This window comes from Tympanuchus pallidicinctus, unplaced genomic scaffold, assembly GCF_026119805.1.
Source record: "Tympanuchus pallidicinctus isolate F22 unplaced genomic scaffold, pur_lepc_1.0 scaffold10, whole genome shotgun sequence".
In the NCBI taxonomy this organism is placed as follows: Eukaryota; Metazoa; Chordata; class Aves; order Galliformes; family Phasianidae; genus Tympanuchus; species Tympanuchus pallidicinctus.
Genome location: NW_026294619.1, coordinates 17,419,279 through 17,444,200, shown reverse-complemented (window position 1 = coordinate 17,444,200; position 24,922 = coordinate 17,419,279). Strand labels below are relative to the sequence as shown.

The 24,922-nt window shown below is 36.6% G+C and overlaps 1 protein-coding gene across 7 annotated transcripts in view; it reads right to left on the bottom strand.

Annotated features, from left to right (window-relative positions):
- Positions 1-24,922, bottom strand: part of ROBO1 (roundabout guidance receptor 1) — a 690,543-nt gene that overhangs the window by 110,490 nt on the left and 555,131 nt on the right. For 6 of the 7 annotated variants that reach the window (XM_052666594.1, XM_052666640.1, XM_052666623.1 and 3 more), the window contains one exon: positions 5,182-5,339. In XM_052666594.1, the coding sequence (XP_052522554.1) occupies positions 5,182-5,339 (158 nt within the window). Of the gene's footprint in view, positions 1-5,181; positions 5,340-20,068; positions 20,129-24,922 lie in introns of those variants that run through there. The other variant, XM_052666648.1, reaches the window with a different exon arrangement.

The window sequence follows — 24,922 nt, the reverse complement described above, 5'->3', positions numbered from 1 at the left end:
ATGATTCAGGATAAATGATAGATAAGAGTTAATATGAAAAAGAGGGAAATCGCAATAAAACTTTGGTTCGGCACTGTGATTGCAAGAGCTTTGCTTTTTGTATTCAATTACAAAGGATTTCTTTTTTAGCTACCAGCCTTCCTTTTCACGTGTAAGTAAAAGATTTTAGCTATTAAAATTTCATTTTCAGTATACATATCTCTTTCCTCCCATCACCCTCCAATACCCTCCAACATGTGAACAACTAAGAAGCCTCCTGAAGCATGGGCTAGTCATGTAGCAAGAAAAGAAGAAACTGTGAAACTCTGACCTTCAACTCTTGCACAACCATCAACTTGATCTGGAGCTTAAGCAACACATTCTCTCACTGGGAAAGTATTGATAATTATAGGCCTTCTGACTGCATTGTGATTTTTTGAGGTTTAGTTAATTAAGCAGACATTGCTAATAACATACGAGACAAATTGAGACAGAGAACCAAGAAGGCTTCCCTGTCTAGATGAGAGAACCACAACCTCCTCTTCAAATGCTTTATACTCCTTAAAGTCCATAATTATTGCCATGTCTTGCCTGAAGACATGCTCAAAGGCCCTGCCATCTTGGTTAGATTACTGATGTCAGCATTTTGTACACAAGCAGTTGCATTCAGATTCATAAAGATAGAACTGCAAGGAAGTTCCTTAAGAGAGGCTCTGAGCAAAGGTAGACAGGAGGTAGACAACACTGCACTAATCACAGCACACCAGCAATTTAATTTAACTGCATAGCAAAGGAAGAGTCCCTTTACATTCCAGTGTAGAGCAAGACATTTTGCTTATCTGACATCAAAGTTATTTCCTTGATGCAAGCAGTTAACATTAATCAGACGTCAGAATGTGGCTAGACATGTGGGAGAGAAAGGCTAGGTAAATACTACAGCTGGTTGTGAGATGGAGGAAACAGATGGGGAATGAGGTGGTAATTTCATTTTAGTGGTACATGGTAGGAAAGCAGTGAGGACACCTTTTGAAAAGTAGTGAAAGGATTTAGGGTACAACAGGAAGGCTGAAAAGGGAATGGAGGCTAACTAGAGGTACTTTACTCAGGCTTACAAGTAACCCTTAAATACTGCAATATCTTGAATGCCTAAGTGAGTCCTTACTCACAGCCACTGATGCTCCTGCCAACTCTATCTAGACAAAACACAGTGGGAAAGACCAAACCCTGTGATTAGAAACGTCAGCAGAAATTAGAAGATTGACTCCACTTCCTCCTCTTTAACCTACAGCAATGTAAATTCATAGCTTTCAGCTCCAAGGTAAGTGCCTGAAACACGTGACTATGAAACTGGGCTGCCATGTAAAGAAGTTGGCTAGACTGCTGGGGTAAGCGTGCTCCTGGCCCTGGCCTTGATCTTTGCTCCAAGGAATTCAGTATGAATTTGATCTGTCAAGACAATAATTCCAAGTGCACGAACAACAGTAAGGGTTAGAAACAGGCTGAGGAATTTCCATAACTCGGTGAGTTCTCTTCTACATTATTTGTAGTCAGGACCTTACATTTTCTTTCTCCACAGTATCTCAGCTCCAGGTCCTAGTACAGATGAAATATCTTAAAATTGAGAAATCACATCTGATTTTTAAGTTGTTTACAATGAGAAATTAAAGATACTTAATGGACTTCACTGAAGTGGTTTTTTTTGTTTGTTTGTTTTGTTTTGTTTTTTGTTTTTGCTATCTGTAGTAGGAGAGATTCTTCATTCCACAATGATCCCACGAGAAAAATTAGTCTGATGAGAACAGAATCTCACTAATTGTGCTCTGGCCTCAGAATAATTGTTTTTCAATTCAACAAATTAAGTTAAAGATAAGCATTTGCTTCACATGCAAGACTGTAATTCCTCCTTCTTTTGCAACTAACATAGAAGCATTAGACATATCAAACATACGCTTTCATAATGCAGTATGAAAGATACATATAGGAAAAATTATGTTTAGCTATGCTGCATTGATAAATCTGCTTATAGATAACATATTCAAGAGCAAAGAGAAACAGATTTTGGATGATGATTCTTCATCAGATTCATCCAGCGGACATGTGTAGAATGAACAACATGTACAGAGTACAACTTGAAGTACAAAAAGAGCACTACTGGGAGAGCTGTGCTCTAAGATGATGTCTATTTCTACAGTCTAACACAGATAGCTGTGCCCAGACCCACACTTCCATTTCATAATTGTTCCACTCACTACTGCTTATAACCTGAAAGACATATAAATTTATTTCTTTTCATAGCACATTTATTTGCCCTACAAATGGACCAAAAATATGCAAAGAGCACTTTGATTTTTATTATCTCACCTACATAAACATATCAATTTCCTTAACCTCACCAGGACAAAATAATATTTTCTTTTTATTGCATTCCAAAGGAAGCTGTGCCTTAACTTGGATCTTATTTAACTGCTATTTATTTAAATCTCTAGCTTCAAGATCTCTGTCAGGAGCCTAGCTACCACCTCTGATTCTCCAGCACCCTTACCATTCAGCCTGTAAAGCCCAGTTCTGCTGATGCAAAGATGAACACTGCCATTTCAGATGAGAATGAAAAGCCTCCCTAAGTTAAAAGAAGGGTTGCTGCATGGCATGGACACATTCTTGAAGAAAGTACAGATACGAATCAGAAAAGAGGTGCCAAACATCACTCACTATACCTAAGAAGTATAATTTTAATGTTTATTTTAAATTCCTTTTCAGACAAAAATGCATTAAAATTAAATGCTTTAAACAGCTCTACACACTTCCTAAAATGACATTGAGTCAAGAATCAACAAACCGTTAAGAATGAAAGCAGCTAGAAATCCTCTCAAAGTGGAGCCACAATAGGCATTTTCATTGACTGTACGGATGCTGTTATTACATATGCATTGAACACCAAAATATACATTTTGACATTTCCTGATCCAGTAATTTCATGGCTTAAAAAAAGAGGAAGGTTGTGCCTGCAAGCTATATTACCTAAAATTTATTCTTATTGATGTCACTGAGAGCTTTAGTATAAATTTTAATTAATATTGGAGTTAACTTTAAATATATACATTTAAATAATAATAATAATAAAAATAATTTTGCAAAAAAGAAAAACAAGGTTGATCTATCTCATATAAAAAAAGAAGTCTATCCAAAATCCACCAAATTGATTCTTCAATTTTTGTACTGTTTTAATTCTTTATGTTTGTGTTTTTAAACACAAATTGAAATAATTCAACATGCGATAAGAGAAATTCAGTAATTCTAAAGCAGTTTTCAAAATTAATACTTCTTGCCCATCTGTCTTTCAGCACATATGCTATCAGGTGCCATTCTCCCCTTGTCTCCCAGACCCTTGCAAGGTAATACAGATGGTCACAGCAAAGCTGTTGAGAGGTACATTTATCCACTTGGGAAGATCCTGCTGCAGCTGTATGTCAATGTAAATCTGCATTACAATGTAGCTTCACTCTCTTGCCTGTAAGAAAGCAGGCATGATATTCAAAGTGCTGTTTAAGAAACTGCCAGGCATATAGGACATAAAATAATGCAGTTGAATTAGCTGTTTCAGCATTGTTATTTTACACTTCTGAACACAAACATTCATTTCAGCACGTGAAATGTGTATTTCTACACCTACATCAAAACTCATTCTCATTTGTTTGGTTTTTGGAAGCAGAAACTGGTAACACAACATAACTCCACAAAACATCTTCGTGAATGAATACTAGGTAGGTGACTTTTATAAAATAACGAGAAAACAAAACCAAAGTGAGGGGCTGTATTCCACCATAAGCACAGTTTTCATAAATACAGGTGGTGTTGCCAATCAGTGACAGCTGCCTTTGTTCTGGGTATGTCTTTGTTCTGACAGCTGGAAGAAGAGCAGTTTTAATGTGTAACAAAGGGAATGTACTCAATAGGGAACACCTGAAATTCCTTCAAGATAGCAATAGAAAAATGTGACTTAAGAAAGCTCTTCCTGAAGAAAAAGCAGCTCTGAAATCTTCTCCTTATCACAGATCAATTGACTTGTCACAGTAGGAAGGAAATTTTAAGAGGAAATTGCAAGTTCTTTTTAAGCATGATGGGAGGAATTACATTAATAGCCAGCAATCAGTACAAGTTCTATAGGGCACTTTAAAATTTAAATGTACGCATATACTTGAGGTTCAAACCGCCCAAGCTTTGTCTTGTTTGCAAAAAGCAAGCAAAGCAACAGGCAATTTAAATTTGCAACAAAACTAATTTTTTACTTAGGTTGCTGGTGTTTAAGTGTTCTTCCATTAAAAACTTCCCTCATTTGATTGTATCTTTGAGGTATATAAATTGTATATGCCTCCAATCTAGTTTTATATACTAATAAGCCTTGAAATACCAACAGGATCCTACATGGTATGTAAATTCACACGATAGTTTCTTACCATATGGAAAGATGTTTTGGACCACCAAGTTGCCAGCATACAAATGACTTCTGAACTCCACTTTTCCTTATAATTTCTGTGAGCCACTTATGCTCATTAGCTTATTGTTTTACTTAGCAAAAATTAAGAGTGATAATTTTGTGATTTGAGAAGCTGCTTTTTATATAATCTTGGGTAACTGTACACTATTTAGCAAGCTACAACTACAAATGAACACAACAATTTCACTGGGACAATAGCTTAATTTGAGAGTACAGGATAAGCCATCATCTCTGTAAAGAAATATCCCAAAAGCTTTCTTATCCTTTCTAATACAGTGTACAGCTCTTTTGCACAGTTTCTTTTCAAAACAATTGCAAAAGAAAATACTCACTTAGCACTTCCTCTTTCCTGCTAAAGAAGGCAGATACAGGTTGCAGAAATTTTAAGTGGATAAAAAAAGAAGAAAATTATAGGACAGTGACAGACATAATGAATTTCATATTCACAAGTGTTTAATTTCTCTAAGGAAGAGATGAACCCAAGTTTTGCATGGTCCTTTTTAACAAACAAATGCATAGTGTACAATAAAGTAGCATGAGAGACTAAAGAATGCATTCAAAGCTGAATGCAAACTAACTTTGCCTTTTAGGCAAGGAAGGACGAAGCCTGGAAAGTATAACATGGCCCACATATCAAGAGACTAATAATTTAAGATTAGCTGATCTTACCCATCAAATTCTTCACACAATGCCCTTCTTATACTTACTGTAATTCTCTCGTCTTTGTCATCTAGAGGAGTCCCATCTTTTTTCCATGATATGGTGGGTTCTGGGTGACCTCTCGGAGGCTGACATTCCATCACAGCAGGTTCACCCACAGCTACCATTACATCTGATGGATTTTGTCGGAAGTCATCCCGTAGAACTGAAAAAATGAAGAAAATAAATTTAAAAATTACCCAGCAGTAAACCAGCTGGACAGCAAAATATTTTGGTTTTGGTTTTTAATGTTCCCTGTTGTCATTTTTATTTATACTAACAAAGAGCTCCAGTTCATGAATTTCATCTAGCATCTAAGGATTGTCTCTAGTACTACTGAACTGTAACAGAGAAAACCCGCATACCACTGCCTCTGACAGAGGAAAAGGCTGACAGACATAAGATTGACTGCCTGCAGGGAACAGCTGCCTTACTTTTACCTGACAGTTTCTGCCTCATGAGAAAATATGGGACTCCTATCACAGCTGAAGACGACAAAATGTCTTCTGCTCAGTTAGACAGTTACTCATAGGTTTAGGGTTAAAGAGTGGCCACTGACCATACAAACTGCACCCTAAATTTATGGCTAACTGAACATCGTAGTTACTTTCCAGTTCTTGGGAGACGCTATAAGTGGGCAAGCATCACTGGAGCCTTGGCCAAACTAGTCTTCACAATTTGGCTTCTTTCATTTTGAGAAAACAAAACAAAACAACAAAACAATAATTATTTCCTGATACATAGGAGTCATCCTTCAGTCTGATCCAGGACCACATCCTCATTTGGAAGAGCTCAATCTTTTCACAGAGGGAAATATTTTTTTATTTTGGCTTTGTTACTAAAATTTGTTCTTTCTTCTCATTTGGCGAAGCCTAGATTAGCTCCATACACTCATTTACTATCAATGTTGTCTACATCTGCATTATTATTATTTGTTTTAGAAGAGAAATCATACTGTGTTCATCAGACCACTACATCTAGACCCAGTTTAACAGAATAATGGTCTTCCTAAGCCTTGCCAACTAAGTGACAACTGGTTTAATCTAAAAATAAATGACTCAAATTATAACAAATATAACAGTCTAGACCTCTCCACTGCTGTTACTGTTACCATTTGCACTGAACAAAGGACATAGTGAGAAAAAAAGTACATTACTGCCAAAAAACTCTGAGGATTTTGACAAAGCTATCCGTCACTCTTGCTATCCACATCAATTTTGCGTTAACACTAAATAGTGCAGAGAACCTGTAGCAAAGAGTACGTCCCCTGAGCCACTGACCACAGACACGTGGGCATATATTATTAAAGAGTGGCTTGGTTGTTAGTGATGCTTCTATGCTGCTGTTGTGGTTTAACTGAGCAGGTGGCTCAGCACTACAGTCTTTCACCCACTTACTCCCTTGACAGTGAGATGGGAAAGAGAATTAAAAATAAAAAAAAGAAAAAGCAGAAATTGGGAGTTGAGATAAAACTAATTATTAAGAGAAAAGGACAAATACAATAGTTATGACTATCAATGTACATGTGTATATATGAGCCAACAGCGTGCTCTTGCGGCTCAAGGAGGGCAATGGTATCCTGGGGTCCATCAAAAGAAGGGTGGCCAGCAGGGACAGGGAGGTGATTGTCCCCCTCTACTCTGCTCTTGTAAGGCCCCATTTGGAGTACTGCGCCCAAGTGTGGAGCCCGCAGTACAAAAAAGACAGGGAGCTGTTGGAGAGGGTCCAGAGGAGAGCCACTAGGATGATCAGGGGACTGGAGCACCTCCTCAATGAAGAGGGAGCCGGGCTTGTTCAGCCTTCAGCCTGGAAAAAAGAAGGCTGCAGGGTGACCTCGTTGCAGCCTTTCAGTACCTAAAGGGAGCCTACAGAGGGGAGTGGAATCAACTCTTTGAAAGGGTTGATATGTGTAGGATGAGGGGAAATGGTTTTAAGTTGAGGGAGGGGAGATTTAGGTCGGACATCAGGGGGAAATTCTTTACCCAGAGAGTGGTGAGGTGCTGGAACAGGCTGCACAGAAAGGTTGTGGATGCCCCATCCTTGAAGGTGTTCAAGGCCAGGTTGGATGGGGCCCTGGGCAGCCTGGTTTAGCATTGAAAGTGGAGGTTGGTGGCACCTGTTGGTGGCCTTGTCATCAAACTGTTTCTCCCTTAAAGATCTTTCATGCTATTCAGATACTCTAGAAGGGTCCTAAGGGCCAATGGGTCACTCGGAACAAGTTAATCTCACACTTTCTGCAATGCTACATAATTTAAAATGAAGTTGAGGAGCACAAAGGACTTATAGTTCTTTGACTCTGTTTGGGGAGATTTTTGGCAAATAATGCTATCAGGAGGACTATTTTAATTGTTTTTTTCCTCAAATATGCCAACCTTATGCTCTCATAACCCATAATTCCATGGCTATAATAACAGATGTATGTGTATAGCTTGATTAATCACAACAAATACTTAACAGGAAAGCTCAAGACTGCTAACAGAAATGTAGATGGGAACCAAAAGCAATTAATACAAAATATTATACCACTGTTCTAGAAACAGGATATAATTTCGGGATATAAGAACACTTGTGCGCCAAGAAGATTGAAGTATACTGCTGATGCATCATTTGAAGTTACCAATCCTCTTCTATTCTGACGCACTCAGATTTCAAAGGCTTCAATCTGAAAATTAAACTTTCTTAACATCCTGGAACCAGGAGATACTGATGCCCTTCAAAAGGCTAGTCAGGGATAAAATAGCTCCACCACTTTAATAATACAAAGTAATACAGTGGAGTGTTAGGATTTAATGAAGAAACTATGAGAAAATTAGGTTGGAAAGGATCTCCATGCTGTCTGATGAACATGTGATGCTGTCTCAAATAGATCTAGTCTAGAAACTTCATTTCAAACAAATATTCAAAACAAACAAAATGAAGCTCTTGTTTGGTTCGCAGAAACATGAGAAAGCATGCTCCACTTAAGAACAAAACATCTCTCCCTACAAAAAGCAAGAAACATGGATATTTTCTTTCTATGGATTAGAAAAACTGATTTTTTTTTTTTTTTCTTGAAAACAACAACTGCTCTTGAAAAAACAAGGTTACATTTTGATTAAATACATTTTTAGAAAGGGAGTATTTTTTTTTCCCACATCTCCAAACTAAAAAACATAAAAGAAATTGAAACTGAAATTGCATCAATTTGCTTAATACCATATATTCAGTTCCCAATAACTAAGCACGGAAGTGCAAGGAAGTTTATTTGCTCCACAACAGTTTTATTCCAATGCAATAAAAGGGTTGGTTTGACCGCGGGTAAGAAACCATTCTTGTTGAAGATTGCAACACTCAGATAAAGTTAAGAGAAATATAAAATATAAAACGTATGGACACTTTTTTTTTTTTCCCTGTTTGTTTGTTTTAGATGATCAAGTGATCTTAACAAACCATAGTGCTTTTCAAGTCTGAGAGGACTCAAATCTCAAAGGAAAGCCTATCAGATAGCTCCTCAGATGGCTTTTAGCACCTTTGAAGCAACAAAGAAGTTCAGTACTTGCATAACAAAAGCAAATTACTTCAGTAATTTCTACACTTGTTTTTCTTAGATCAGGTTTTCAACCATAGTACCTCGCCTGTAAAGGAATACCTTTCACAAATTAACGAAGGCATAAAAGAATGCCTTAGGAGAACATCAAAGGTCCAGGCCATATACACATTGAAATATGTATTTTTTTTTTCCCCACTTAACTATGATTTTCTTTTGGCTCTAACATTACATAAAGAAAAGCCAACCAAAAGTAATCTTCTAGAGATTACTTCACAGACAGTTATTTTTGCAGCTGTAAAGTACGCATTTGCTGTTTTTTGTGGTACCTTTTAATTTTCTTTTTTTCATGTATTTGTCTTTCCCCCCCCCAGGTCTTGGCAATCTTACATAAGTTATATATTTTCCTCACTTACTGACAAAAAGAAAAAATCATGTTTTCCTCTTCAGAGTCAAGCTCACTGTAAACTGAGAATATATTTCCTTTCAAAGATACACTAGAAGTGTATTTTGTAATTCAATACAGTATATGCCTTTAGTCACCGAAGGGCCAAACTGCACCACATGCATCTTTTTATGCATGCAGTTGGAATGAAAGCAGATAAAAAGTGAGGTTGTGGTTTTGTTTTTCCAATTTAGTGTAAAATCTTCATATACAAAAATAGTGGGTAAGGTTTTCTAACATTTTACTCTTTTTTTTTTTTTTTTTTTTTTCTCCCCTGATATAGCAAACCTTAAGTACTACCATTGTACAGCTAGGACAATGCAATGAGTCTTGCAAAGCTGAATGACTTGGTGATCTTGTCGTGTGAACTCTGAATTTCTGTGCTTGTGCAGAAACACTTTCATGCTCTGCTTGCTGAATTAATCAGGTTGAAGAGAAACTTTTGTAACTTCACATAAAAGTCACCTACTCATACAGCTATTTAAAACCTTGTACTATTCAATCAATAAGGCAATTACACTTTCCCTAGAGAATCCTTCCCAGAGCAGAAAGGAACTAGAAATCACTTGAGGATAGATTTTTATCGACAAGCAACATTAGTAGAGGCATCATTTTTAGTATAAGCCATAAACAGTACTTTTCAAAATGCAGTACCCAGTATTTTTTTCCTAAATTTTTCTTTGGCTCCTCTGAAAAAGAGTAGGGAGTCATTACTGGGTGAAACAGTAACTGTATTTCAAGGTTCTACTTCATAGAAACTGTTCAAACTTGTCAGCATTAGGAACAGAAACTATGAAGGGAAGGAAAGAAAAGCATATTTTCTATTTATATACAATCACATGTCACTTATACTACTACTCACTCATATCTGTACAACTATTCAAGTTCCAAACCATGCTCCCAGCTGGCCACTGTTTTCCTTCTGCACTCGCTATTTTTTTTCCACACCTTGGCCACCAGGCACCTATGGATATCATGAGAGGAAGTAGTATGTACCAGGGGATTTACCCAAACACCAATGGGATGTTTTCTCCTCTTGTAAAGAACCTCAGTAAGAAGCATGCTCATATATCTAGTATATAATCTTGATTTGATCTGCACAAAAAATAATCCATATGACACATTTGAAGCTCACTGCTAGGTTGATTATTGTTCTGCATATACACATTGTAAGTATTTAGTGAACACTATTACATTTTATCATTAAATAACTGTGATCTAGTTTGAAGACAAACAAAAACATGACAACACACACACGAAAAAAAAAAAACAACAACGAAACAAACCAGACTGTTCTAGTCAGCAAGTGAAAAAAATGCATTTCTAAGTAGTATGCTAATTCCCATCACATACTAGGGACACGTACTCCTTTACAAAGGTATAATTTAAGAACTTCAGATAAGAAAATCTCCTGAAAAATTTTATTATAGGCCTATGCTAGTCAGACTGGCTAGACATTTCATACTGGTTGCAGTTCAAAGAAATACATCTAAATATACTTAGCATTCCCAGTCAACCAAGTTAATACAGTCACGGTCACCTGGTGAATACAGGAAGAGAGGGAAATGCAGATGTTTGGGGTGCAGTCACATATCAGTTTAAGAAAACCTGAATCCATTCTTATTATTCTACTGTGATCATCCAGATGTGCTTTCTGATAACACTCCTGCATTGTCACTGCCAAATAATGCTATCTCACCAGGCTGGTTGTTGGACAAGTGATCAGAGATTAGTGAGCCATTGCATCTCACTGAAAGATTTACCCAAAATGTTACCAACAGTTATCACTCTTTTAGCATGAAAATCATTCACACGTTTCTTTGCATGGCAGACTGTGCCTCAAGAATGGGGAAAAAGAATGTGAAAATGAAATAAGTACAAGAAATAATCATTCCTTGTATTGCTTCAGAAAATAACCAGACCTCAACTAACTTAAGCATTAGCCTGAACTATACCACCTTTTCCTAAAGAGTGCTGGCATGAAATTTATACTGATGTCAGAATATTATTTTTAATGCATTAATTCCAGTAATAGGAAAGTGCTACGGCACCTCAGTTAAAAAAAAAAATAAACTACACATGTTCAGATTTAAGATCACCGTGTTACCAGAGTATTTTAGACCCTATATAAATTCTATACGAATGTTATCAAGAAAATTTGATCATTTAGAAGTTAAAAATATTATTTACTGAAAACCATTATTCAAATTCTTTTCCTCTCTGAAGACATTAAAAGCAGATAGTAATCCATTGATTTTATCTCCCATTGCACAGCCGTTAAAACAGAACAGCAGAAACATGTCTATAGTCAGAAATCACTATTATGACCATCTTACAACAACTCACATAATACAGACAATGATTTTATGCAGAAATTGCACATACCGCTAAGGTACTGAATGCTTTTAAAGATGTCTACGCTTTTATCAAGACCCTGACAGGTAAGGAATCACTTCCTTTCACAGCCAGGCCAGTTCTTTCATCATTTTCTCTTCCCATCTGATTCCTACCTTGAAGCATTTTGACCTCAGCTATTGGATCCTGTTACACCTTTGTCACTTGGACTAAAGAGCCTTCTGAAGGCAAGCAGATAGCAATCAGTTCACTATCTAGATTTCTAATCTTCTTTAAGCCTCCTCTAAACTTCAAAACTACTGAAACACTGCACCTCACAGTTGAACTCTCTCACACAGTCATCTCTTCCTATGAGACAGGACTTCCTTGATTTGAGTAGAGAATTCACTTTAAATAGGTTTCCAGGTATAAGAGACAGCTCGTGCTAAAAAGACTGATCAGAAGTGATGATCATCACTTCACATTATGACAGTACTGATCCATTCTGAATCTTGAGCCATGCGTCTATGACTACAATAGTTTTGCAGTAAAGCCAAACCTTCATACAGTGTTGTCATGCTCTGCTTTGAGCTCTGTCCTTTAATAAACCTTGCTGAAGCCTGAATTATTATAAGATCAAGTGGTTGTTTGTTTTTTTTTTGTTTTTTTTTTTTTGCTTAGTACTCAAATGTATTTATATGCATCAGTACTGATAACATTGCCCAGAATCTTTCTAATGATAACAGCAACTCTTTGCCCTGAAAACAGAGATATCCAAAAATCACTGTTCCTCCAATATTTAAAATACCTAACAGTTTTGTTTTTTTTTTTTTCCAGCTCCCAGTATGGTGGGAAATACAGCCTTGTACCTATAAGCTATATCATGATGTGCAACCTGAATCTCACAATGAGCGCTACCAATAACTCAGGTTTTTTGGAAGAAATATGAGAAGAAAACAATATAAATTTGAATAAATTAAAATAAATTAATGCATGAATTAAAGACCAAATGATGCATGTAGAATTATTTCCATAATTACTGGAAGAGAAGTTCAAAAAACTCTCATTCCATGCACCCAATATAGTGAAGCAGAATTTCAGGCAAAGGCATTTGCTTATTTTTAACTGAACATCTAATCTAGTAAATACTTTACTGAATCCAGTGCCACATTCTGCTGTAAGGGTGATAACAGATTAACGGCATCAGGGACGGGTATTAAGTTCCTGAAAGAATACATTATAAATTATAGAATTTAGAATTAACATTATTAGTACTGCCTGGCTATTGACACCAGTAAAGATCACTGATGGTTGCCACAATCAAGAAACAGATAAAAACTCTTTGAGCACCAATCCAATGCACGACCAGCTGAATTATACACAGGTGTTAGAGCTATGAAATAGCAACAGCCTCCCCAGAGAATTGAAATCTTGATCACACTTTTTAAATGTTAACAAAATGTACTGCTCCAATTACAGTAACCTTTAAGATGTTTTAGAATGTATTCTCTCCAAAGAGCAATGCTTTTGATTGATAGTTTTTATACAGAAACACAAAAATGGCATCTTAATACATACTGAAGGTTAATAGCTACTTTCTCCAGAAAAAGTGTCATTCCCCATTATATTCAGCAATACAAGCTAGCTGATGTAACACCTGCATGCTTCTAATCCATTAATGCAGAAAGAACTCATGGAGTGCTTCACCTACTGGATTACATCTTTTAGAAGGTGCTGATGACAAATATAGCAGTGAATCAAGCAATACACTACACTGCATAAGCATTTAAATGTTGAGGTGTTCGACAACAGACATATTGAATGCAGATGTTTCAATAAATTGCAATTACTGCCTTTTATTTATTTATTTTTTTTATACAGTCTTTTCAACCCATTGGTTGAAAGTTATACATGGTAGTTACAAAAATGTATTAAGTAAACCAACACAATTACTGTTATTTTATTTCAGTAGTTGAAGACTTGGACTTAAGTATTGCCACTGGGCAAGATAGCTGCCATCCTCTACCAGTATCTCAGCATGCAAAGAGGAAAGAGTGAATTAAGTAGATGATGAGTTGGGAATCAATTAAATGGCCAAGTCAGAGAAGTCATATAAACAGTAACTTTAACTCCTGTGAGATGAGTAACTGACAACCTAAGAGAACACACTGCAGCACTGGGAATCCTAATTAAAAACTGAAGTATCTGCAGTGCCTCAGGCATCCCTCAGGTTGATCAAAAATTGAAAATAGATATGGAGAATGGATCTAATTATTAACTTGATTGATTGTATACAAAATGTGATTTGTCTCATTATCTTCCACATGTTATGATCTAGAACAAGGCATTTACTATCTTTAATTCAGAATTTACCCCGTGGAAGAACAGATTCATTTGTATAGATTGCTGAGACATTTCCCCTTCACTTCTGTTAAATAATTACAGTTATTTTCTCTTTTCTATTATTATTCTATTGTACTGTATTCTATTGTACTCACTGTAAAGGGTTTTTTTTGGGGGGAGTATGGGGTGGGGATAGTTTGAAATAATTGAAATAATTTCAATCATATTCATTACAGACAGTATTTTTCTAATGACTAACAGAGCAGATTTCCAAACTCATGGATACAAACCAATGGGTTTTAGACACAGTTCACATAAGAATTCTCTCTGGAAGATCACAGGTTAGATTTGCCTAGGCAAAGAATGGTTTACATCTCTATATGCAAAGATGTGTGTGTTCCGTAAATAAAGCTTTTCTTCTGTGCATTCCAACTCAAGGTTCTAATGTCTAGCTTGAATGACCTGTTAGCTGTGCCAGCTTTTCTTTAAAGCATAATATAATGGAAATGAAGAGTCAGATTAACAAGCTGTACCAAGACCTTGTCTTGGACCTGCAAATTAGAGCATAGAGATGTATATACAAGAGGTAACGAGACCAAAAGATGAGGAAAAAAAGCTGAAAAGATCAGAAGTCCAGTGTCTTTCTTAACTAATTATCAAACCTTATTCCAAAAGCAGAATGGTTTTCCATTTTAAATAAGATGGCATGAATCAACACAACATAGCCAGTACCCTGGTGATTTTTTTTGTTTTGTATGATACCTAGCTGTGGGGTATGGTCAACACACCAGATAGGCAGGACGCCATCCAGAGTGACATAGACAGTCTTGAACAGTGGGCCCAGGTGAACCTCAAGAGGTTCAACAAATCCAAATGCAAGGTCTTGCACCTGGGTTGAGGGAACCCTCACTACCAATACTAGCTGGGGGATGAAAGAATTGAGCACAACCCTGCCAAAAAAGAACTGTACTCTTGCAGCCCAAAAAGCCAACTGTATCCTGGGCTGCATCAAAAGATGAGTGACCAGCAGGTCAAGGGAGGTGATCCTGCCCCTCTACTCTGTTCTGGTGAGGTTTCACCTGGAGTGCTGCATCCAGATGTGGAATCCTCAGTACAGGTGAGACACAGACCTGCACTACCAGAGGAGGGCCACAAAAACGACCCAAGAGATGGAACACCTCTTCCATGAGGACAGGCTGAGAGAAGTGAGGCTGTTCAGCCTGGAAAAGAGAAGGCTGCAAAGGGATCTGACAGCAGTCTTTCAGTATCTAAAGGGGAGCTACTGGAAAGAGAGGACAGACTCCTTTAGCAGGGTCTTTGGTGACAGAACAACGTGAGATGGTTTCAAGCTCAAATAGGGTAGGTTTAGGTTAGATTTAAGGGAAAAGTCTTATACAGTGAGCGTGGCGAGGCAATGGAGCAGGTTGCTCAGTGATGTGGTTGATGCCCTGGCCTCAAGGTGAGGCTGGATAAGGCCCTGGGCAACTAGCTGTGCATGCCCCTGTTCATTGCAGGGGAGTTGGATTAGATTGCCTACAGAGGTCCCTTTCAACACCAAGAATTCTATGATTCTATCATTTATGATTCCAGGGAGAAAAATAAATGAATACAGGTGGCAAGGACAGCAAGGTAGCAAGCAAACAGGCTTCTGTGAAAATCATTTTCAGTGAGAACTTAAAGCTCTGATATATACCACTAGCCAATTGAGCCAGACTACAATTGATTGAAAAGGTGATGCTGCCACAGCTATGCTGGCTTCGGATTTGAAACTGACTCTCTTCCCATGGTTTCTAAGCTGGAAAATTCCTGGCTAGGCAAACACACCGCAATCAAAGTTCTTTGGAAGGACTCTATTTTCTGCGAAAAGAATCCTATTATGCTGTTAAAGTGGCTGGGAAAAAAAAAAAAAAAAGTGACATTTTATAACAGAGAAGATACAGTATCTTTAATATATTCAAGCAGCTAAGTTTCCCTTGTTATATGCTGGAAATTGATATTCCACAGTTAAATCTGAGATGGAATGTGGATTTGCTGGCACAGAACTGTAGCGAAGTTCATCACTCTAAAAAGTTGCTGCAATGTTACACCGTTAGTATACAACTTCATTCTCTTGAAGGTAACTACTGACCAGAACTCCCATCTTCTCTCACTTGCCTGAACTGCTAGAGAGCAAGATATACCTTATTTATACAGTATGATTATTTATACTCTGTAAGTCCAAATGCATGCATGTGTCACTTTTACAGTAATATCATCCCATTTCTTTACTTTCCAGAAGACTTCAATGGACAACAGCAAGAGTAAGAACAGTAAACTTTTACAAAATTACATTTGGGCCAAATATAATATACTTTTCAAATTACTATTCCCTTAATCTTACTGGCTTTAGAAAACATTCCAAGAAAACACCTATGGGAAATATGGCAGACAGCCTTACACAGAAGTCAGAGAGAAATATGGTCTTCATCTAATTCAATTAACTGCCTTGAGTTGGATCCCAATGGTACAGAAAAATGTTTGCTTTCTTTCAGACATATTCTAAGACACAATTCATACTGCTTCCTCAATATTAGGAAGCATGGCTCAATAACATATACTCATGGTTTTTTTTTTTTTTGTTTTGTTTTTTATTGTTCAAAATTTGAAAAATCTCTAGGTACATCTTCATGAATTATACTGACAGGTCTTCATTTAGGCAAAGATCTGAAGGCTTCAAATATTGTAAAACTCTACCTAGAGCTTTATAACAAATACCTCTACAACAGAGAAAAATGGCAATGGAGGTTACAAAATTTCCCAAGGTGGAACTCTGAACTGCATCTCTTGGAGATTAATACACCACAGCAAAAGACAAGAAAACCATGCAGAAAATCATTTCCGCATTTAGACTCTTATTTTGCCTTCAGTTCCTATGAGATAGTCAAAGGCAACATGCCAGTTGATCAATACGTCAGCATTTAATGAGCAATAAATGCTACTGAGCAAAAATCAGATAAACATTGCCTGTTAAGCAAAGTATGCCTTAATGCTGTCAGGAAGGAGTGCATGAAGTTCTGGATCACCCTATGTGGTGAAACAGCAGTCAGAAGTCTGACTTGGACTTAACAAAAGGAAACGGAGGGCAATGCTCAGCATGAACACAAATGCACATAAAGACAACCAGATTTCATTAGTGCAGATTTTAATTTTGATTAAATGCTTCCTTTTATATTGGGTCACATTCATTGTTTTCATCCCTGTGTTTTCATTAATATTTTAACAGACACGGAACATTAAGTTGCGTAACTTCAGTGTTCTAGCTAAAGATAACATCTTTAATAAGAGCTACAAAAAGGCAGCTGGCATGCACTGCTACCCAACTGCATAATGCTATGAGGCACAGTAGGCTGCTGTGGTTATTGTGGCATGCAATACAATGCATCAGTTCTCAATAACATGTAAAAGTAAAGTGCATGATTGTGACATTTGCTTAGTCTGAGTGAAAAATGAACTTACAAATGCATTGAATACAAAACCATTCAGGTGATGGAAATGGCTATGAAAGTCAAGAAGAGTCAAGGTGGTGACTGTACTAGGCAGAAACACCATAATTCTACCTTTCTTTAAATGATACGAAAAACTGTAATACACAACTGTTCAGAAATGTCTCAGGAAACAGTGGTAAACTATCAGTAATATTTTTCCTTTTTTCCTACTAACTACTGACTTTTCATTTGTTGGTTGGTTTGCTTTCCTTGTTTAGACAATTTCTAACTACTAATAATGAAACTTGAGAAAATTCAAAATTCTGGATCAAAATTCAGCTGAGGTACAAATAGCAGAAATCCTTATGTTTGAATTTCTTAGCCATGACGAATCTGAACGATGGACTATGACAATGCACTCTACCAAGACCCATCAACATCAGTAATTCATTTCCCACCAGTCCCAAGCAGCCCATATGGGATGGTTAATTTCTTAGTAAACCATAACACCACTATGTTTTCATTAAGATAAAGGGATGAAAAGCAAGTGTGATATGGTGTGAGACTGAGATTAGTTTACTAATCTGTGAACTCTCAATATAATTAAATTTTCAAGTCAGTAGAGTGGACTAGTTCTTTTTTCTATCTTTAAGCACAAAAAGTTCTGTATGCGTACTAAACTTGAAAAACATTATGAGACTCTATGTAATCAATCGATGAGTAAAAATAGAACTCATACATTTTTAAGGACAGTTTTAAGAAGCAAATACTAATAATCTTATAAGGAACAGGATGCTGAAGCCAGTGAAGCCAAAAAGCTTTCAAGATAAAAAGCTATTGATATCTTCTAGCAATTCACTCAGAAACATCTGAGTTAAGAGGGAAAAACAAAACAAAAAACAACAACACTAAAAACCACTGGAGATGGCAGATGGAACAACAGCAGAAGGTGAACATCAGATTCCAGTCGACGTTAAGCAACAAACCAAAATAGAGTCCACAGTAACCCCCCTTCATATTTCCACATATTAAGTATCAGTTCTCAGGCCAAATATTCCCTCTATAAATAGACTTCTGTTGGATTGTACTACTTGCAACTAGCTGGAGACATAACATAGATGCATCAGACACTAAAATAAAATTATAATTCACATAATTCATATCCATTATAATAGTCTCAGTCCTTACTCACTCCACTTCTTTCAACCACCACACCACGGCCTTCCTTGAACAACATCATGCTCTTTCTCCTGCATGCCCAGTAAACTTCTAGGGGAGGAAGAGGAGCTGCATGCCTACCGTCAATATTTACACACTACCTGCCCAGTCAAGAGGACAAAAAGGACAAATAAGTTTTACATTAATATCATAGGTTTTCTTTAATACATGTAATAGATTTCAGCCAGAATAAAAAACTAATAGTCACTTCTCTTGTCAGGAAATAAGAAGATACAAGACATCAAACAAAAGTTTTTAAAGTCACAACAGTCATTTACATATGAGAATGTGCAACAAAATGAAAAATTGTCTTTGCTAAAAAAAATGCTTCCTTGTTGTTTGTGTGCTTGAAAGAAGTTGACTGGCATCTTTCAGTAGCTCACAATCACTGGTGATTACTGAGAACATTTATTGAACTTTCAGACAGAAACACTACCATTATTTCTTGTAGAAAACGCTTTTAAACAGGCAGCCCTAATGCCTATACAAACTGTAAAATTTCTTTGTTGTGTCTCTTGTTCTCCTTAGAGCTGTGATATGAGATACATACCTCAGAACTGAAGTGTGTACACTGTATTATATGGTATAGAAAATGCTGTACATGCATAGTACAGCCTAGAAGTTCAAAAATAATTTGAGCATTTCTTTAGAAAAAGGTCTACCTTGTGTTCTTAACAAAGTCATAGAAATCATGGTAACCACAAATATGTACAATAAACCGATCTAGTCTAAAAAGGGAACGGATTCTTCTAAGGGTCAATCTTGAGATTGGTGATCTTGAACATCTTTATCAATGACATAGACGGTAGGATCGAGTTTACCTTCATCAAGATTGCTAATGATGCCAAACTGAGAAGTGCATTTGACACAATAGAAGGAAGTCATGACATTCAGAGGAACCGGGGCAAACTTGAAAAGAGAGCCTATGAAAATCTAATGTGGTTCAATAAGTCCAAGGGTGATGATGTTCCACTTGGGTCAGAGCAACCCCAGACATACATACAAACTGGTAGAAGAATTCACTGAGAGCTACCCTGTAAACAATTTGGGGAGTCCTGGACATGAGCCAGAAGTCCATATTCATGTCCCAGAAGGCCAACAGTGTGTTGCATCAGAAGGGGTAGCCAGCAGGGAGAGGGAGGTGATTATCCCTCTTTCCTCTGCCTTGAGAGGCTCTATCTGAAGTACTGTGTCTAGGCCTGGGGCCCCCAGCACAAGAAAGATGTGGAGCTATTGCAGAGGGTCTAGAGGAGGGCCGTGAAGGTGATCAGAGGGCTAAAGCATCTCTCCTGTGAAGAAAGACTGAGAAATTTGGGCTTTTTAGCCTGGAAAAAGAGAAGACTCCAGGGAGACCTCATTGTGTCCTTCTAGTACTTAAAGGGAGCACGTTGGCAGGAGGGAAACCGGACTTTCTGCATAATCTAACAATGAAAGGACAAGGTAGAATTGCTTTAAAATAAAGAGGATGTATAGTCAATGAATGTACAGATGTTAAAATTATAAAATACACCAGAGAGTTTGGCTAAGCAGTTATTATACCAAAAGAGAATAGATAGAATGCTTACCCATATCCTAGGCTCTCTACAAAACTTCAGAATAGAGGATCTCCTGAAGAGATCCTTCCCCACTGGTAGTCAGCTCTTAAATGGGTCAAGGAGAGCCAGGCTCCACCCCTTCCAGCAGCACAGGTGATCAATCAAAGGTTCAGGCCATGATTCAGCATTTCCCATACAGAGGGAAAATTTAGGTTTCATTTTAGAAAGAAATTCTTAGAGGATGATGAGGCACTGGCACAGCTGCTCAGAGAAGCTGTGGATGCTCTATCCCTAAAGGTGCTCAGTGCCAGGTTGGATGGGTTTCTGGGCAGCTTGACCTGGAGGATGGCATCAGGGAGTAGGAAATAAATCTTTGAGGTCCCTTCCAACCCTAGGATGGCATGATTCTATGACTCTATGAGCCCTTGATACTAAGCAAGGAAGGAAAAAGGGGCTTCACTAGTAAACTGCTTACTAGAAGTAAGCAGTGCAATTAACATTTATGATGATTATTGTGTCAAGCTTCCATTCTCAGTATAACTCTGTGAGAACAGTGTCTATGTAGAGTTTATTATTTAAACATGTAAAACTGTACAACACACAAAACTATCTGATCTTCCTCAGAGGAACATTTTATTTAAAGAGTGAAGTGGTAACTTTATACATACTGAACTGAGAAAACACCCAAATAACAAATACCTTACTAAAGTTTTGCAAGGTTCATGGAAACAACCAGGATTTGTATATACATAATTTGGATATAGGCCATTAACAAACTATCCAAAGAGTTAATCAAGAGAGAACACTTATAGCAGAACAAGATTGCTGCTATATAATACACTAGAGCTGTAAACAATGGAAATGAACATTGTTACCAAACAGTATAAATAATTTAAGGCTTCTAGAAATGAAATTAATGTACATACCATTTGATGCACACACAACTACCAACTCAGACAATAAAAAAAGGTAAGGGAAGTGCTAGTAGTAAGTAAAGAAATAAATACAAAGGAAATTCTATTATATGCATGTAGATTTCTTTTTTGTTTGTTTGTTTGGGTTTTTTTAAGGATTTTTTTTTTTCTTCTGGTGTGACTGGAAACTCAATCTGCTGGATCCATCAACATCTACCTGATCAACTCCTCAGCTCTTTGAAACTTCAGTGTTATATTGGGAACTATTTTCACAGGGATGGAAACAATCTGATTTGCCAGTATTGGAGATGAGCGTTCTTCGTAAAGCCTCCAGTGCCTGGAAGTCCAAGATGAAGTCTCAATATTGTACTTCAAAGGAAAAATATATTAATGATGTCTTAACCTTTCCTTTGAAACTGAATCTCTATATCCAATTCCATCTAGCAAGGCTAATTGCATAGTATGCAAGAGAATTACTATTATTTCAATATAACCCACCATAGAGAAATGATGAAAGCTGGTACACTGTTGTAACAAGCTTTACATACAGAGCACTACAAACACAGCATCAAAAGTATCACAGGTGAAACAGAAGAAGTTCATAAGTTATCTTTGTAACCTTAGTAATTACATTTAAATATCAGCTGCTTTATCCTGAAAAGAAAACCTTGGGATAAATAATAAATAAATAGATTCAAATACGAAAACTGTATGTGATTCCATGGTCATCTGTTACTTTGTTAATATACATCTTTCATTATCATCACTTACTTGCTATTTATACAAAAATCTCCTTATTCTCCCTATTTTACAACTTCCTGTAATATGTGTCCAAATTGCAAATTGATTAAAGATACAGTAGAAAAAAATATGAAAATACAAGATAATAAGTAAATTTCATTGTAATAAACATACCAATATTATCTTTTTCTTTAAAGACCTATTGAAGATTGTCTATCTACCCAGAACCCCATGCCACACACTTAAAACTCCTTTACAATTCCTTGCCATGTAATGCGCACTAACTTGATTATTTAATATTAAATATTCATGTCAAGTTAGAAACCCAGGGTTTATGTTTTAAAAGAGTAGTCGTAACAGTTTTGGAAGTGAAACACTGAAGAACCAGAAAGTGTGTTATTTTGTTAGATTTCTTCACTAGATTACTTCTGAACAGTAATTTGGATAACTCTTACTATGTTAAACAACTATATTAAAAAAAACAAACAAACAACAACAACAAAATAACAAAAAAAAACAAAAAAACAACACAAGATGACTGCTTTGGAAACAACTAGAAGTTTTAAAGCAAAAGCAAGAAAATTCCTACTCCTCATCAACACAATTCATACTGTTCATCAGTTCCACGGTTTCTGCCAGTGCAAAAGTAAACGATAAATACTGGGACCCAAGTTAGAAAACAGTTAAGCATATCTCCATATTTTCAGAGTTTAACATATGCTTAAAAGTGTTCTGGAATCAGTGTGAGACCTGACAGTTTTCCCCTGAGATGCTGGAAGCCAGGAAAAGGTCTTCAATCTTCCTGAAGCTACAAATAAAGTGTTCAGCTAAAAATCAAACGCTAATACCTTTTACAGAACTAAACACTGCAATTTTTACCGAAATGCACTCACATGGATTTCTTACAAAGCAGTGAACAGGTACAGTTATCTTAGTTACGTACACCTATGTTTTATGTTACTAGTGATTAAACATCATGTAGAATTTTATTCAAAAAGCAACAACTTTATTAAAGTCATAAGGGCTTATACAACACAAAGATCCAGTTCCATGCAACGTATAATGGATTCAAAATAGCTTTGGCCACATGTGGACATTTAAGGATTCTATTTTTTTTTTCTTCTCCTTTTTCCCTTAAGTTTAGTATAAGATGTTTCAAATTGTTAAAATGAACAGCTATGAAAAGTGCAAATAATATTACTTTTAATCAAACAGAGAAATATATTTCGAGCACAACATAACACAGTAATAATGTGCTAATTACAATATTGTATTCTGAAAGATAAATATATTAGCAAGCCAGAAGGATCTGGCAGTATTTTATTATACTTTAATAGAAGGAAAACAGGGTTAAACAGATGGCACTCGGGATTTCTCAATGAATTTAGCATCTGTGAGTACACGTTGCATAAATGCCAATTAAAATGTGTCCGAGTAAATTTAAATCCCTTGCTGATAGAATGTAAGTCAATCTAGCTGGCTTAAAATCAAGGTTAAACTTAATCGTCTGCTAAACTCAAAGGAAGTTCCTCTCAAATTGTACAGAAATTCCCAGTGAAATAATAAAACAGTGCTCCTATTGATTTGTATTTATTTACATTCACAACTCTCTTCCCAAGTGCTAGGCTGAAGCACAAAGGAAAAAACAACAGTACTAAGTGAATCATTTGGCAAGGCTAAAGTGAAAAACATCCTTCTTTGATTTCTAAAGTTTCTGCAGAAATCTTCTGCAGAACTTTCCTTTTAAGTACTTTCATGAAACAATTACTTCAGAAGTGTCTTCATAATTCTTATTAAACACAAAGGCCACTTCTTACTTTCCTCTACTCTATGATTGAAGAATTACCAGTGTTATGAAATTAGGCCCTCATTTTTCACACAATGCAAAGTGAATAATGAGTATCAAATAATACAACATGCAGAGAAAAGGTTATACTGAAAACTTAAAGCAATGTTATTATTTAACCCTGTAGCCATTCTAATTCATTTTGACGCTTAAATATTTTGTAATAAAGATGCACAGAGATTAAGAGAAACAAAAAAATACCTTTGGTAAAAATGAAACAACCCTACATTAAAACAAAACAAATCAGAAAACATCCAATTGAATTTAGAAAGGTAAAAAAAAAGCCTTTGCCATGTATTTCAAGATCTTAAAGGTCCCTTTCAACCCAAACCTTTCTATGATTCTACTGAATAGATGGACTGTAATTCCTCCTATTTATTATGTTGGTCTACGACACCAGAGGCAGATGCTGGTGGATGGCAGTAGAGGCTGAGCCTTCCCACCATTATTCTGTTACATTTTTTTTGCCATGTGCCAGATGACAGCAGAGGGGCAGTCAGACAGAACGTCATCGGACGTGGATGAAGCAAAGATATGTAACTGAATTCTTTCACGTAGAAAAAAGAAATGCACCTACTGACATTCATCAACGCTTGGTGAACATTTATGGAGACCAGTAAGTGGATGTGAGCACAGTTAGGTGGTAGGTGGTATGTTTCAGCAGTGGCAACAGTGACAGTGGTCACCTCCTCTCACAAAGATTTTTCATCAGAGGTGAAAATGCACTGCTAATGGTGATGACTGTTTTGAAAATTAGTGTTTTGTAGTTGAGAATTTTCTCTGTCAAACAGTGTTATTGTGCTCTTAGTTGTAGTTTCCATGGAAATAAATAGGAGACATTACTTTCAGAGCAACCTACATACAATGTGAAGTCCTGCAGGTGTGTACCCAAGAAGACTGAGGATCCACTCACGAAAAAGCAGTATTTGTGTGATGTGCTGAGCCACCAGTAAAAATCTGGTATTACTGTCTGAACCGAGGCCAACCTACACAAAGCAAAACTCAAATATTTCGCAAAGCTAACCAATTAAGTCTCTTTATGCATAATCCATGTGCAGTCTTTTCCCATACCAATTATTTCATGCTTGCAGCATTGAGTTGAGGAAAAAGCCAATCAGAAGCCATAAAATATACAGCACAACAGCAAATGAAATTAAGTGTCTCAAGTGCAAATAACTACCTAAGAAATGAAATCTGAACTAGGCATGCATACATATACACTAGCAACAAATTAAATGGTGGTGGTCAAGAAAAAAAAAACAACACAACACTAAATATTATTAAGAGTGCAATGGAAACACTATTGCAACACTCAAGAACTATGAAAGCTTTCATTGAAGTGGAAAAACACAAGGTTTATCACCGTCTTCTACAACAGAAGGA